Source organism: Macaca thibetana, chromosome 15, assembly GCF_024542745.1.
Source record: "Macaca thibetana thibetana isolate TM-01 chromosome 15, ASM2454274v1, whole genome shotgun sequence".
NCBI lineage: Eukaryota > Metazoa > Chordata > Mammalia > Primates > Cercopithecidae > Macaca > Macaca thibetana.
Window position 1 is genome coordinate 59,812,476 of NC_065592.1, and position 14,247 is coordinate 59,826,722.

Sequence of the window (14,247 nt, forward strand, 5' to 3'; positions counted from 1 at the left end):
GTCATTTCTAATCTGTAGACCAATCAGAAGTAACGGCCCAATATTAACACCCAGGAGTCCCAAGAAATTAACACAGAATTACTTCCCTGTGTATGAACTCTAGGCTTTTTGCACACAACCAGGAAAACACAAAAGGGATCAAATGCCAGTTGAAAGCTTTTTATCCTACAGATATATATGTAAGGTTTACAAAGAAGAAATAAACACATTGCCACAGGATGGGGTACATGCAACTTGACCTTGTATTTTGGTTGTGTTTCTCTTCACCTAATTGCTCCATGCTGGCACGCTCATCCCAATTTTTTTCCAGGCATAATCGATGCTATGGCTACCAGGGAACAGTAGTACACTACTTCTTATCTATCAAGCTATTTATTAAAAGTACCGTACATTCTGGTTTCTTTTTGCTGGTGTGAAGAACACAGGAAGCCGACTGACTTCAGGGGGTAGCAATTCATAGAATTCAGTAACAACAGAACAAAGTACAAAGTGTCCAAAGACTCTTTGTGCAAGTTCTTTTATAGAATATATTTTCTCTTTTTCTCACAGCAGTAACTTACAGATCATTAAATTTCACACATTTCCTATTCATTTTCCATGTTAAAATATGGCTTATGACCCTGAGTAGAACTATCACAGGATTCTGCCCTATAACTCAACTTTTACTATTTGATAATATATGACTTTTCAAAGACCAGCAAGTCATGGCCCATGAACCTAGTCACATAAGTGATTTCAAATGGATCAAATGTATACACTTTTACACATGGAAAAAAACTGAAGCTCTGAAAATGTCACAAAGAATAAAATAATTGAAGATTGCAACTGTTCCCATTATGCAAGACCTTTAACTAGACTTAACAACCAAAATGTAAAAAGAAAATAAAATACCTCAGTGTTGTAAGATGCAAGTAAAAGCAAAGCAAAATAAATAAGCATGACTCTATTCCCACTTCAAAATAAGAGAAAAACAAGCAAGCAACAAGAATTTGAAAGAGGCACTGAGTTTTGCAAAACTCAATTTGTTAAGACCATCATTGGGGATAGATTTTAAGGAAGGAACCTATGGTTCTCTAAAATCAAATTTATGAGCTTTTGCTCTTTGGCATATTCTATTTTATAAATCAGTCAAAAAGAAATTGATACACCTTACACATAGTATTTAGAGTTATTCCATTGAAGGTGAGATACTAAACTATTTACACTTTTATTTTAGACCAACTCAACCTATTTAAAAATTACTCATCTTTGTGGTTGATGTTCAATTCAGATACCTAAGCATTTAATCTTACCAAAAACCCTTAAACCTCATGGATAGAAAAGTAGGAGGAAAACACATTTTCTCAGGTCTTAAAACCACAAACAAATAGCCTTGATTTCCAAAACAATATAATCTTTCATCAGGTATTCCCTCTACAAATATTTATCAGATACTATGAAGCATCCTACAAGGCTTCTACACACCAGGTGGCCAGAGGCTGCCAGAGACTTCAGGCAGCCTGAGCTAAGACAACTAACTGGCTGCCAGAATGCTGAGAGGGGATAATATCTCAGCACACCTACCACACATACCACATTTCAGTGTCCCCCAAAAGACAAACTGAGAAGTTCTGCTTTACATTTTTTGCCTATTCAGCACATTCAGCACATTCCCACTTCTATGACCAGTACACTATCTATTCTTCCTTTGGGGGACCATCTCACCCCATTCCACATGAACCTGATGGCAGAAACAATTTTAGGACCTGATACTTCACCTACTTCTATTCTACCCAGGATGGCCAAGTAAAGTGCCCCATTATCCCATCATGATGGTTGGTCCAATGTAAACACATGACCTAAGCAAGGCCAATCTGAGCATTCTTTACTTCTCTCTTCCTTTTGAATTTTGAATATAAGCTTATAAGGCTTTGGGCTTCCAGCAAATTCACAGAGGAAAGAAACCATAGCTTGAAAATACTGTCCAGACCATGAATGTCCTAAACACTAGAGGTAACAAAAACTAGAAGAAAGGATTTTGAATGTTTCCAACATGTACACACAAAAATGATAAACATTTAAGGTGATGGATATACTATTATTAATTACCCTGATTTGATCACTGCAGATTTTATACATATATCAAAATATCACTCTGTATTCCATAAGTATGTACAATTGTTAATTGTGAACTAAAAATAAAGGGGAAAAAACGTTTTAGGGCAGTTTAAGATGGGTTTCTGTTACTTATAGAATTTGATCATGCTTGATCAAATTTCCTGTGTGTGTGTATAGATAGATGCAATATATGTTTTATATCAGTGGTGTAGACAGAACAAGGTAACCCACTGTATAACTTCAAAGGAATCCTTCTTTAGATAATCTCCAGGCATTATCTGCATTAACTATTCTAGCAATTATCCTACCAAGTGTCAACACTGAAAGAAAACATTGGTTAGAATTAGGATCACTATAGAAAATACAAGGAGAGATAAAGCAGAAAGCAAGTTAAACTGATTCACATTATGCATACACCATAAAACAAAAGTATTTTGAGTACATTACAAATCCACTTGCAGAATCAGAACAGATGAGGTCAGAGTGAAAACTTTTTGTGAGATATCAGCAGTTGTTTACACAACAAAAAGGAATGAGTACAACAATTTGAGGATAAAAAGGAATTCCAAATACATTAACTTCATTATCTGTATTTTTTTGGTTTTTTGTTTGTTTGTTTGTTTTTCCTTTGAGACAGAGTCCCAGGCTGAAGTGCACTGGCATGATCTCGGCTCACTGCAACCTCCACCTCCTGAGTTCAAGCAATTCACCTGCCTAAGCCTCCTGAGTAGCTGGGATTACAGGTACACTTCACTGCACCCGACTAACTTTTGTATTTTAGTAGAAACAAGGTTTTGCCATGTTGGCCAGGCTGGTCTCAAACTCTTGACCTCAAGTGATCCGCCCACCTCAGCCTTCCAAAGTGCTGGGCTTACAGGCATAAGCCACTGCACTCACTTAACTTCATATCTCAAATAAACACATTTACCCCTTTTCTACCATCAAAGTTTTTCCTCTAGGAACACATCACTTTTCCATTGGGAGACGGAAGGTTTCTTCATCATTCTTGAAAAGAAACCCAAGCACAGATACTAATAAACAGAGGATAACAAAAATGTCAAAACTACTTGGTTAGAAAACCTTTCCTTTATAGGAAATGCATTCTAGAGATTCTATCAATTGGAGAAAAAGAAAGTCACAGGTTATTATGCTAAATATGTGGTTAGTGTAAAAGGCTGGGGAAAGAAGTCTTATTAACGCCTGACTGCTTTCTCATTATATCCTAAGTTCTGTGCAGATAGGAAGAAAAATTGTTTACCCTCATATCCTAGCATGCAGATCTGTACCATATACATAGCAAAGAGTCCATATTTTTTAGCTTATTAAATGACTCAATAAAGATAGTATCAAACTGCAAGAAGTTAAAAAGATATTAATGTCTATTGTATAGGCTCCCTTATCCTGAATTGATTAATCTGTGTCCACTTTAAATGATCAACATTAGAACTAATGGATATGTATCTTGGAATAGGTTCCAAGAGTTGGCAAAAGCATTACAAAAGAGCAAATCCACCAAAAAATTGGAAGAACCAGAATAGCACCATGTGCAGATTTCCTTACAAAGTATGCTTTCATTTAAAACATGTTTGCATCATTAAGTATACATCAACTCAGAGTAAGGAAAAAGAAGAAAAAAATGGAAGGATAAAGATAGCAAAAAAAAAAAAAAAAAAAAAGAATCATCAACCCATAATTTAAAACTCTGCTGCAAATAATCCACAAAGCAGGAATCATCTACAATTCCAATGATTAAGCTTTCTTCTCATTATTGTTCCATCATCCTCTTGCTTTACCTGGGAGGAATCTGCTTGGGCTAATTCTGTAGTGACCTTCAGTATTTGGTGAAGATTCTGTCCTTTGTCTTCAACAAGGAGGTGAGCCAGCAGAAGAAAAGCAGGCACAGGGATCACAGTAGTAATAGGAAGCAATGACTCTACTGAAGCCAACCAGTCATTTGCAGCAGACGAGTCTCTCATTACTTCAAGAATCGTCCAGGCTGTAAATATTGAACCATACATACTGGTTACAGGGCACGCGAGCTTGTAAGAGAGCTGAAAAATAAAGACAAGAGAGGCATAAATAAGTGAGATAAATATATTTGTCAGAAATATATTTTTGGCATTCGTATATTTCATTGTAAGATATCACTCCTTCCAAAATATGAATACAAATTGAATTACTGCCAAAATCTTCTCTGCACATAATTGAGGTAATAGGATTACACAAAGAGAAAAGAGTTGTTAGATGGAACTCTAGAAGAGTTTTATCACAACTTTCCCTCATATTTACCATTCATTCCCCATTAAGGCAGAAAATACGAATCAATATACAAGATCCAGAGGCAACTGTGTTTGGAAAAAGCTATTATCACTAAAAAAGTATTCACCAATGAGAAGAAAGATTAAAAAAAAAAAAAAATACTGTATTTGCCCAGCTCCAGGCCCTACGCAGAAGCAGTTTGGGGCAGATGGCAGACTTGGACTGAGGACAATTCATTTCTGTAACAGACAGTACGTTGATAGGAACAAAGTTGGTTCAGCTGGAGCCTGGGAATTCATTAATAATTGTAACTTGTGCAATAGGAAATGGCCTGACAGCTCTAAGCTGAAACAATACCCAGAGATGATATTATCCTAAATTAATCTGAGAAATGGCTCCTCGCAGAAATAAAGTAGTGCAGACAGGGCCAGAGGGTAGCCAAGGTGAGCTCTGTAAATAAACAACTCAGGAGAAGTCACAGACGTTAAAGAATCATTAGACACTGCTTGCTAATAAAGTAATTCAAATCATGTAGAGTGCTTTGTGACAGATTAGAAATCTCTAGATTATAACTGTCTGGTCAATAGAGGCTGACTTATATGAATCAGGATAACAATTGAAAGGATGGAAAGTAAAAGTTAAGCTTTATAAAATTTTTAAATAACAGCTTTATTGAGATATAATTTGCATACTATAAAAGGCACCCTTTAAAAGTTTATGACTTATTAGATTTTAGCAATTCATTTCTAGAACTGTGTAACCATCATCACTATCTAATTTTAGAACATTTTCATCAACCCACACAAAAATCCCATACCCATTGATAGTCACTCCTTATTCCCCCAACCCCACCTCCAGCCCTTGGCAACCACTACTCTACTCTGGTTCTATACTGGCCATTTCAAATAGGAAACACATAATATGTGGCCCTTTGTGACCAGCTTCTTTCACTTAGCATGTTTTCAAGGTTCATCCATGTTGTTACTTGTATCAATAATTCATTTCTTTTTATTGCCAAATAATATTCCATTGTATGGATACACCATATTTTGTTTATCCATTATCAATTGATGGATATTTGGGTTGTTTCCACATTTTGGCTCTAACGAATAATGATGCTATGAACACTCCTGTAAAAGTTTTTGTGAGGTTATAAGTATTCAATTTTCTTGAGCATATATCTAAGAGTAGATATGAAATGCCTTTGACAATTAAATGTCACAGTAAAAACAAATGAGGAAGCTCTCACTGTATTGATATAAAAAGATTCCCCCAAGTGAAAATATAAGATACAGATACTACGACTGGAGTGCTATCGATTTTTTTTTCAAAGAGAGTGAGGAGAAAAAGAAAATATACTTGTAGTTGTTTGCATATGCAAAGAAAAGTATGTGGACAAATACAGAAGAAATTAGTAACTACTAAATCATCTTCTGTTTTGGAGAGTGAGAACTGGACAGCTGGAATCAAAGGCAAGAAGGCAGCATTCATTATATGCAATTTTCTACTGTCTGAACCATTTGAATATACTACTATTTCAAGAAAATTACAAATTTTAAAAATTAAATAATATCTAAATTTATATAGGTCCAGCTCTCTAAGAATACTTTTTTTTCCCAAGAAGAAGGAATTCATTAACAACCATGGCCAAGTTTTTTAGACTAATGACAAACACCATAAAATTTAAAGGGCCAGGACTTCAGCACAGCCATACCAGCTATCAGCCATGACGCAATTTTTCTAAGCCTTACTTTACTCGTTTGTAAAATTTAAGAAACGACTACTTTCCTGCTTAGGTTGTAATATCTATAAAACACCTAGCACAGTGCCTGAAGTTGCAAAATAAAGGGAAATAGTATTGCTGTCATTTTCAGAAGAGAAAAATAAAACTCATGCAAATAAATATAATTTGGAAATTACCATGAACCACAAGTTGAGTAAAAGCAACAATATAACAGGGACATGTAAGAGGAAACAATGAAACAGAAAGCAATCCTAGGTTACTTGAACTGTTATGTCCAGGTTTAGGCTCTTAAGTTAGTTTGTTGTTTGCCTAAGGTTAGAGCAGCAGGAGAAATTGTCCCATTGAGTGACAGCTGCCACTGGCACAGTCCCAGGGCAAGGATGCAATCAAGAGTTTTCTCTCAGCACCAGCTACCAAATCCTGGCCCCATAGCCTGAGGGAGGACCAGTGAAAGTGCTAGTAAGCTTTGCTTTTAGAGGAGAAAGTAGGTGTTTAAAAATAAAAGGTTTATGTTACATGAATTATATACCAATAAAAAATAAATCACAGAAAAATACATTTAAATAAATACTGGGTGGTTGTAAGACATCTTTTATAGGTATAAAATAACTGAGAACCTTTATTTTAAAAAACATTTAATAAAAATGTGCAGGTACATTAAGTAGTAACAATAAGACATCTGATAGTACTTCGTTGTCAAAATAGGTCTGAAAAAGAAATTGTGAACAATATTGATTTTCATTAACTGTAAAGAATGGCATTAATCTATAATAGTGACTAAAACAGGCTTAACAAAAGTAGAGAGTGGGTATAGGAACTCAAACTTATAGACCCTTAAAAGTAAGATAGATTTTTGCTAGAGGATATCACTCACTCACCAGTCAAGCACTATGAAGACTCTAGCACTATGAAGACCACGATGAAGACTCTAGACATGAGTTGAGAGATTTGGGAGTGGTTTATTATAACCAAGAGATAACACACCATCCTCAGTCCCGCGTCTTTCAGAAGATGATGATAGAAGCACATCTAAGACTTACTAATTCCTAAGTTTCAACCAGAAGTCTAAAAAAAGTTTATTTCAATATACTACTAATTCACAGTTTGTTTCCCTGTAAATCTGAAATACAACTGTTATTTACTCCCAAGTTCAGCACAAAGATGATAAAATATTGTGCCAAAAAAAAAAAAAAAAAAAAAGAAAGAAAACAAAAGTGCTGGTAACAAGATATAGGCTCTAGAATCAAACAAAATCTGAACTCCAACTCTACCCTTCACTACCTGCGTAATCCAGACAAATTAACTTCTCTAATCTCAGTTTCCTAGCTTGTAAAATAAGTATTTTAAGAATACCATCAGTGAAATGCAAAACAAAACCACAATGAAATATCACTTTACACCTACTAGGATGGCTAAATCAAAACGATAGACAGTAACAACAGTTGGTGAGGACGGGGAGAAATTGGAGCCCTCATACACTGCTGGTGGGAATGTAGAATAGTGCAGCCCCTTTGGAAAACAATCTGTCCATTCCCCCCAACAGTGAAACATAGAGTAATCACCTTATCTAGCAATTCTACTCCTCAGTATCTACTCGAGAGAAATGAAAACATTTGTCCACACAAAAACTGATACATGAATGGTTATAGCAGCACTAGAGCCAAACAATGGAAAAGAGCCAAAAATTCATCAACAAAAGAACAGGAAAGTAAATATAAGGTATCCATACAATGGAACGTTAGTCAGCTCTAAGAGAAAATGAGGCACTGCTACATGGCACATGCTACAACATGGACAAACCTTGAAGACATTATACTAAGTGAAAAAAGCCACTCACAAAGGACCACATATTGTATGATTATATTTGAAGGAAATGTCCAGAATAGGCAAATCCATACAGAGACAGTGAGCAGATTAGAGACTGCCTAGCCTGAAGGATGAGGAAAAAATGGGGGAATTAGGGAGTGATGACTACTAGTGCAGGGGTTTCTTAGCGTAATAAAAATAAAAATGTTCTAAAGTTGATTGTGGTAATGAATATATAATGCTGTGAATATACTAAAAGTCATTGAATTGTACACTTTAAATGAGTGAAGGGCATATGTGAATTACATTTCAATAAAGCTATTAAAAAAGAATTGGGTTCCCACTGCATGACAGTAAGTTATTTACCTTCTTTATGCCTCAGGTAACTCTTGGGTAGAATGAGATCAATAATTTTACCTACCTCAAAGAGTGTGAGACAAAATCAAATTAGTTAGTACAAGCCAAAGTGCTTAAAACGAAGCCTGCACATATGAAGTGCTCAATAAACAACCCCATGAAGGTGGCGTTTTGTTACCCACTTTATCAGGGCCCAGATACCACAGAGATTGTCACTAGTCCAAGGCCACACAGCTGGAAATAGATTTAAAAAAAAAGAAAAGATACTTATTTCATAGTTATTGTAAGAAATATGAGTTGGCCCACATAATAACTCCTAGCATACCGCACATGTTCAATAAATGTTAACTTTAGCTATAAGTAGGACAAGGACAATTCCTTGCAAATTTTATGATTTTTAAGAAACAAATATTCTGCTTCCTTTATACTACTTCAAAGCAATTTCAAATAAAATCTACTTGGCAAAGCTTTATTACCAAAGACCCAAAAGTACCATATTTAATTTTTAAAAACATACATAAGAATGAATAAACACATGGTAGACCCCAGCTCAGTCACGCTGCCTCTAAGTTGTTCTGCTGACTAAAACAGTTCCATAGAGATTAATTTTGCCTCCTGTACAACTACAAGAATTTAACTTTTAAGTCTTCTTTTCCACTTCATCTCACCCATCCACCCTTACTCCCCTCCAAAAAAAACTTTTCCAATTCTGTCTTACTTCCTGAGCCAGTTACTCAATGTGTTAACTCTCAGCTCCACACCCACCCTTCTTTGTCTATATGATCCTACAGTTGTGCCTTTTCAGCATTTCTCCTTTGCCCTCTGGTCTAATATTAGACCTCGTCAATAGAGAGCACAGGAGAGACAATGCAAGGAAAGGAAGAAGGGGCTTCTCTTCAGGTTCCTGTGTGCTTCTTTGATTTCTCCTACCACGGCTGCTAGGGACATGCAGGATATCCCAGAGGTGGCTTCCAGTGGACCAGCTCAGCCAATTCCAGCCTGCTCACACCACGACAAGTGGTTTCCTGTGGACCAGTTCTAGCCTATGGCACCCCAGCAGACTATATCACCCAGTAGGCCTTCTCCACATTCTCTCCTACCAGGTCTCTCAGTGTTGTCTGGGGAGACCTTTTTAGTTCCTTCCTTGGGAACTCTGCCTTGGTCTTAGCTTAGAGGTAGTAGCTGCTCCCTACATGTACTACTGTAATATTCCTTAGACGCTTTTTTTTAATAAGTTTTTATAACTAAACACCTCTTACTAATAATTATTTGCATTAAGTTTTCCTTGTTCAAATTGCCAGTGTGTTTTCTCTTTCCTGACTGGAATCTGACTCATACACTGATGCAGTCTCTCTTTTATTCCCCACGTTCTCTTGTGGGAGTGAAGGGGAACAAGGAGGAAGCAGAATGTTTCAAGCCCCTTAGAATTTACAATTAGTGTTCAAATTTTTTTTATTTTTTTTTAATATTTATTTATTTATTTAATTTTGCCTGGGAAGAATGTAATAGGTAGTTTTAAATATCACATTTAATAGCCAAGATCACACCACTGCACTCCAGCCTAGGCAGCAGAGTGAGACTCCGTCTCAAAAAAAAAAAAAAAATCGAATAGTCAAATAATCTTGACTTGGGGAGGAGGCTGAGAATATTTGGCTGAGTCTTGAAGAATGAATAGTTCAGGCAGATGACATAAAACAGCATTCTGTACAAAAGCAAAGATTCAGGAAGAGACTTGAAGAGTTTGGGGCATGTTAAATTCATAAGTGTGATTGGAATGTAAAGTTCCAGATAGGAGCAGGAAAAAAAAGCCAACAGTAAAATGTGGCTTAATTTTTTTAAAACAGCGATCATATATCTACTGAAAGCCTCCTTAAAGCAGCACAGTATCATAAGGGCTATAAGATATTTATAGCCCTAATAGTAATTCTGCCCCTCCCCTTTACCAGCTGCTAAAGAGAAAGTCCAGATATTAGTGTTGATGAATAAGATTCACACACATCTGAGCAAATAGTAAACGAAGTACTTATGTATTAGAGTTGGGGTGATCCTCAGTAAATAACACATGTGATTTAAAGGAATAGAACTCTTGCCCTGCCCCCACTCCCATTCAAGATCCAATCATTGTTCTATATGGGCAAACCAAGAGGTAAAGTAAAAAAGCTACTAGAATTTTTTTTTGTCAGATTTTGTACTCCTATTAGGGCTGATGCAAGAACTTCTCTCTCTTAATTCAAATCAAATACCTGTTTCAAGTTTTAAAGTTTTAGCCAAACAATTAGGATTTAGGAAGCTGTAGTATACATTCAATTTGCCTATAATTATTAGTCAGTTTCTGCTACATGCTCAAACAAGAAATAATAATGACTGGATTTGTGCTGCTGGAGCATTTAACATAAGAGGTATCTCTGCTTTTGCAGATGAAGCCACAACCATCACTCTAGTTTGTATTTACATAGTGCATCTCTTCATGAAGATTTAAGATGCTTTGCCAGCTTCATCTTATTCAATCCTCATTTCATCCCCATGAGAGGAGTTGGAAAATAATGCTTCATTTTGATAAAGGCAAAACTCAAATATCATAACAAAAAAAGTCTGGCAAATCTAGGCCTAGAACCCAACCAATATCCAAACCATGACAATACTTGTACATTACTGTAACAGGAAAAGTGAGACTGAAAAAGCAGAAGGAGGAAGGCAGGATTGGAAAAGGGATGTGGCAGGCCTGTTGTCTTCCAGTTGGAGGCAGCAGAATAGGGGCATACACAGGGGACATCGAGAGTCATTATGCCAGGGAATATGGCAAGAGGTACCATATTAAATAAGGAAGTTTTAGTTCTTACTGATATCAGAAGTTTCAGGCATTTGAGGACTATTTCCCACCTTGGATTATCCCAGATCTAGCAATATGCTATACTTAACTAACAGTATAATTTTTAAAAATGATTCCATGTTAAAATATATTAGAGAAGCATCAGGTTAAATAGAATTAGTTCCTTTTCTGAAGAACCCTTCAGGATCTTTAACTAGTATTGTGCACTGGATTTTCAAAGAAGAAAAGATACAGCATTTCCAAACTTATTTCACGACAGGACTACTATCCCTTCTTATAGTCCAGAAGAATATGTTAAGATCTCCAACAGCATTACCTGACTGAAGATAAAGTCTGATAACAAACAGATGCTTCATCAGGAGGCAAGATTATCTGTATACCTAAATTCCACATCGACACTTTATTTAAGAGAAACAAGGATAGATTCATTACCTTTTGGTGGTCATCTCTGTAACATTCCTGCTGTATCATTTCCAAAAGGTTTAGAGCCAACTGCTGCCTAGAGGGACCTTCTTCATCCATAGATATACAGTCTTCCAAGGCAGTAGAAGATAGTATCTGCAGAATTGGCATCACTAACAGCAGAGAGGACTTTGGGATTTTCTGATCCTCAGTGACAGAGAGGAGCTTCAAAGCTATTCATCAAAATAATAACGCACATTTTTAAAAATTAATACCACAGTCAAACAAAATGCAATTTTGCTTAAGAGTGATAAGCAAGAAAGTTTTCTTCCCTTTTACAACTGGGTCAGACACATAACTAGGATGATAAATTTTATCCTAAGATGAAATAAAAGGAGTATAAAGAAACAATTATATAGAATAAGCTGTTAATGTATGTAACCGAAAAATTGATGATACTCTTTTAGGTCAATATAAATTTTTTTAAAAACACAATTCAACATTTGTCCTTAATATCCTCTGAGACGCTAGTATTGCCCTCAGCAAACAGAGCTAAGAGACCAAGAATTCCTGGATCAGTGGATAACAAGGCCAACATACATGCTTCCTTTACAAATGCAGCTAAGAATCCTATTAGCAGATGCTTAAGTAAACAGCAAAGTGAAGCAGGACTGCCCTTCAGCTGTAATTGCTAAGAAGGAGATTGTGAAAGTCCCAAAGTCCAGAACCAAAATAACAACAACAAACAAACAAAAAAAATTAGCGAATGGTTCTTTAATATGGAAACAACTTACACATCAGATACATACAGTTATGCAATAACTGAGTTACATGTAGAGTCTCTATTAACTGAATGAGTTAAGGCATAAATATACTTTTTTCACAATATTTTTTCAAAGTGATGTAATTAACCCTGATTTACTAAAAGATGTTATTCATGGGCTTCAAAGTTACATTATCAAAATATTCTACTGATTTCCCCACTACAGCAAAAATAATTCTTTAAGCCTTGAATCATGTCAATGAGTTGTCAGCATTTTATTTTACATCATCTGGAGGTCAAACCTTAACATGATATTAAGTACAAACACCTGTTACTCTAACACTACTAATTTACTTTTCTTGCCTAAATATTGGTCTTAATCTATAATTGTTTCTGATATCGTCTCTACTAAAAATCCATTATCTTTAATATAACAGGAAATGAAAATAATACCAATATTTTAATAGCCTCTATTATAAATCTAAATATTCCAGGCATTTTTATAAATTGCTATTCGTAATCAAGGCTACAGTTAACAATTACAGTGTAATATTACATTAATGTAAAAATAAACATACACATAAATCTTTTAAATTTGGAATAATCAATATTCTCTTGGTGATCCTATTTCTTTGAATACTCTTTCCCCACAGCTCTTCCTTACTTTCCGACAAGACATACTGGCTTAGCAGTGCTCAGTACAGTTTATTCACTCTAAGGTAACTTTAAGTCAGAGACGTTGGTTTACGAGACAAAGAAAAAGTCTGCTAACCAGCAAATAATGAAAGTATTGAGTGTTTGATATTGTATTATCTTTCTCTTACACATGAACCACAATATAAGAACATAGCTTCAGAATTTGAAATGTAGTTTTCGGAGGCTTTAGAATTTTTTTGTCAAAAAACAAAATCCATTCATATGAAATGTCTAGAAAAGGCAAATCTATAGAGACAAAACGCAGATTAGTGTTTCTCTGGGGCTGAGGGTGAAAATGAGGATTAACTACAAATGGTCACAAGAAATTTTGGGCGGATGATGGAAATATTCTAAAACTAAATAGTGGTGCTGGTTGCACAAATCTATAAATTTACTAGAAAACACTTTATTCTGAATTTTATGGTACATAAATTACACCTCAATAAAGCTGTTTTAAAAAATAAAACTACAGCTGTCAGAAGTACCAGCACTGGTAAATTATACCTATGGGAAGATCCCACGTGCACTGCTATAAGAAAAAGGCAAAAACGGGATCAGACTGTGGAGGGAAGGCATAAGTAAACATAAAGCCAGTGGCCAAATGCAGGGTAGGAATCAAAGCCTAGGAGGCAAGGATCCCCTCCATGTGCTAAAGCCATTTCCAAGACACGCTGTAGGTGAAAGAGCAATTCACTCCCAAAATCATGAATTAAAATGCCCAGAAGAATGAGCTATACAATAAGTATTTATCTCACACACTTTTTCTTTTCTTTTTTTTTTTTTTTTTTTTTTTTTTGAGACAGAGTTTCGCTCTTGTTGCCCAAGCTGGAGTGCAATGGCATGATCTTGGCACACTACAACCTCTGCCTCCCAGGTTCAGGTGATTCTCTTGCCTCAGCCTCCCAAATCACTGGGATTACAGGCGTGCACCACCACGCCCAGCTAATTTTTTTTGTATTTTTAGTAGAAACAGGGTTTCACCATATCAGCCAGGCTTGGTCTCGAACTCCTGACCTCAGGTGATCCACCCACCTCAGCCTCCCAAAGTGCTGGGATTACAGGCATGAGCCACCACGCCTGGCCTCTCATGTACTTTTTAAAAATAAGAATGGCAATATATTAACATATACTGGCACTACACAGCATAATTTAGAGCTCTCATTGTTATGTGGATTATTTTGGATCAGACCAAGTAAAGTGAGGCAACACCAATGTAAAAGCCACATTTTAAAAGTATGACTTGTTTACCAATCTGCCAGATAGGGCAACTAGCTTCTTTACCACATTCTTCTT

The 14,247-nt window shown here is 35.9% G+C and overlaps 1 protein-coding gene and 1 non-coding gene across 12 annotated transcripts in view; both read right to left on the reverse strand.

Annotated features, from left to right (window-relative positions):
• The window catches only part of FOCAD (focadhesin), a 312,387-nt gene that overhangs the window by 199,978 nt on the left and 98,162 nt on the right, over positions 1 to 14,247 (reverse strand). For all 11 annotated transcript variants that reach the window (XM_050761318.1, XM_050761319.1, XM_050761315.1 and 8 more), the window contains 2 exons: positions 11,526 to 11,728; positions 3,891 to 4,148 (listed from right to left, as the gene is read on the reverse strand). In XM_050761318.1, the coding sequence (XP_050617275.1) occupies positions 3,891 to 4,148; positions 11,526 to 11,728 (461 nt within the window). The remainder of the gene's footprint in view (positions 1 to 3,890; positions 4,149 to 11,525; positions 11,729 to 14,247) is intronic.
• Positions 6,432 to 6,560, reverse strand: LOC126938173 (small nucleolar RNA SNORA30/SNORA37 family). Its single transcript, XR_007719998.1, has one exon. It is a non-coding gene; the product is annotated as a small nucleolar RNA SNORA30/SNORA37 family (small nucleolar RNA).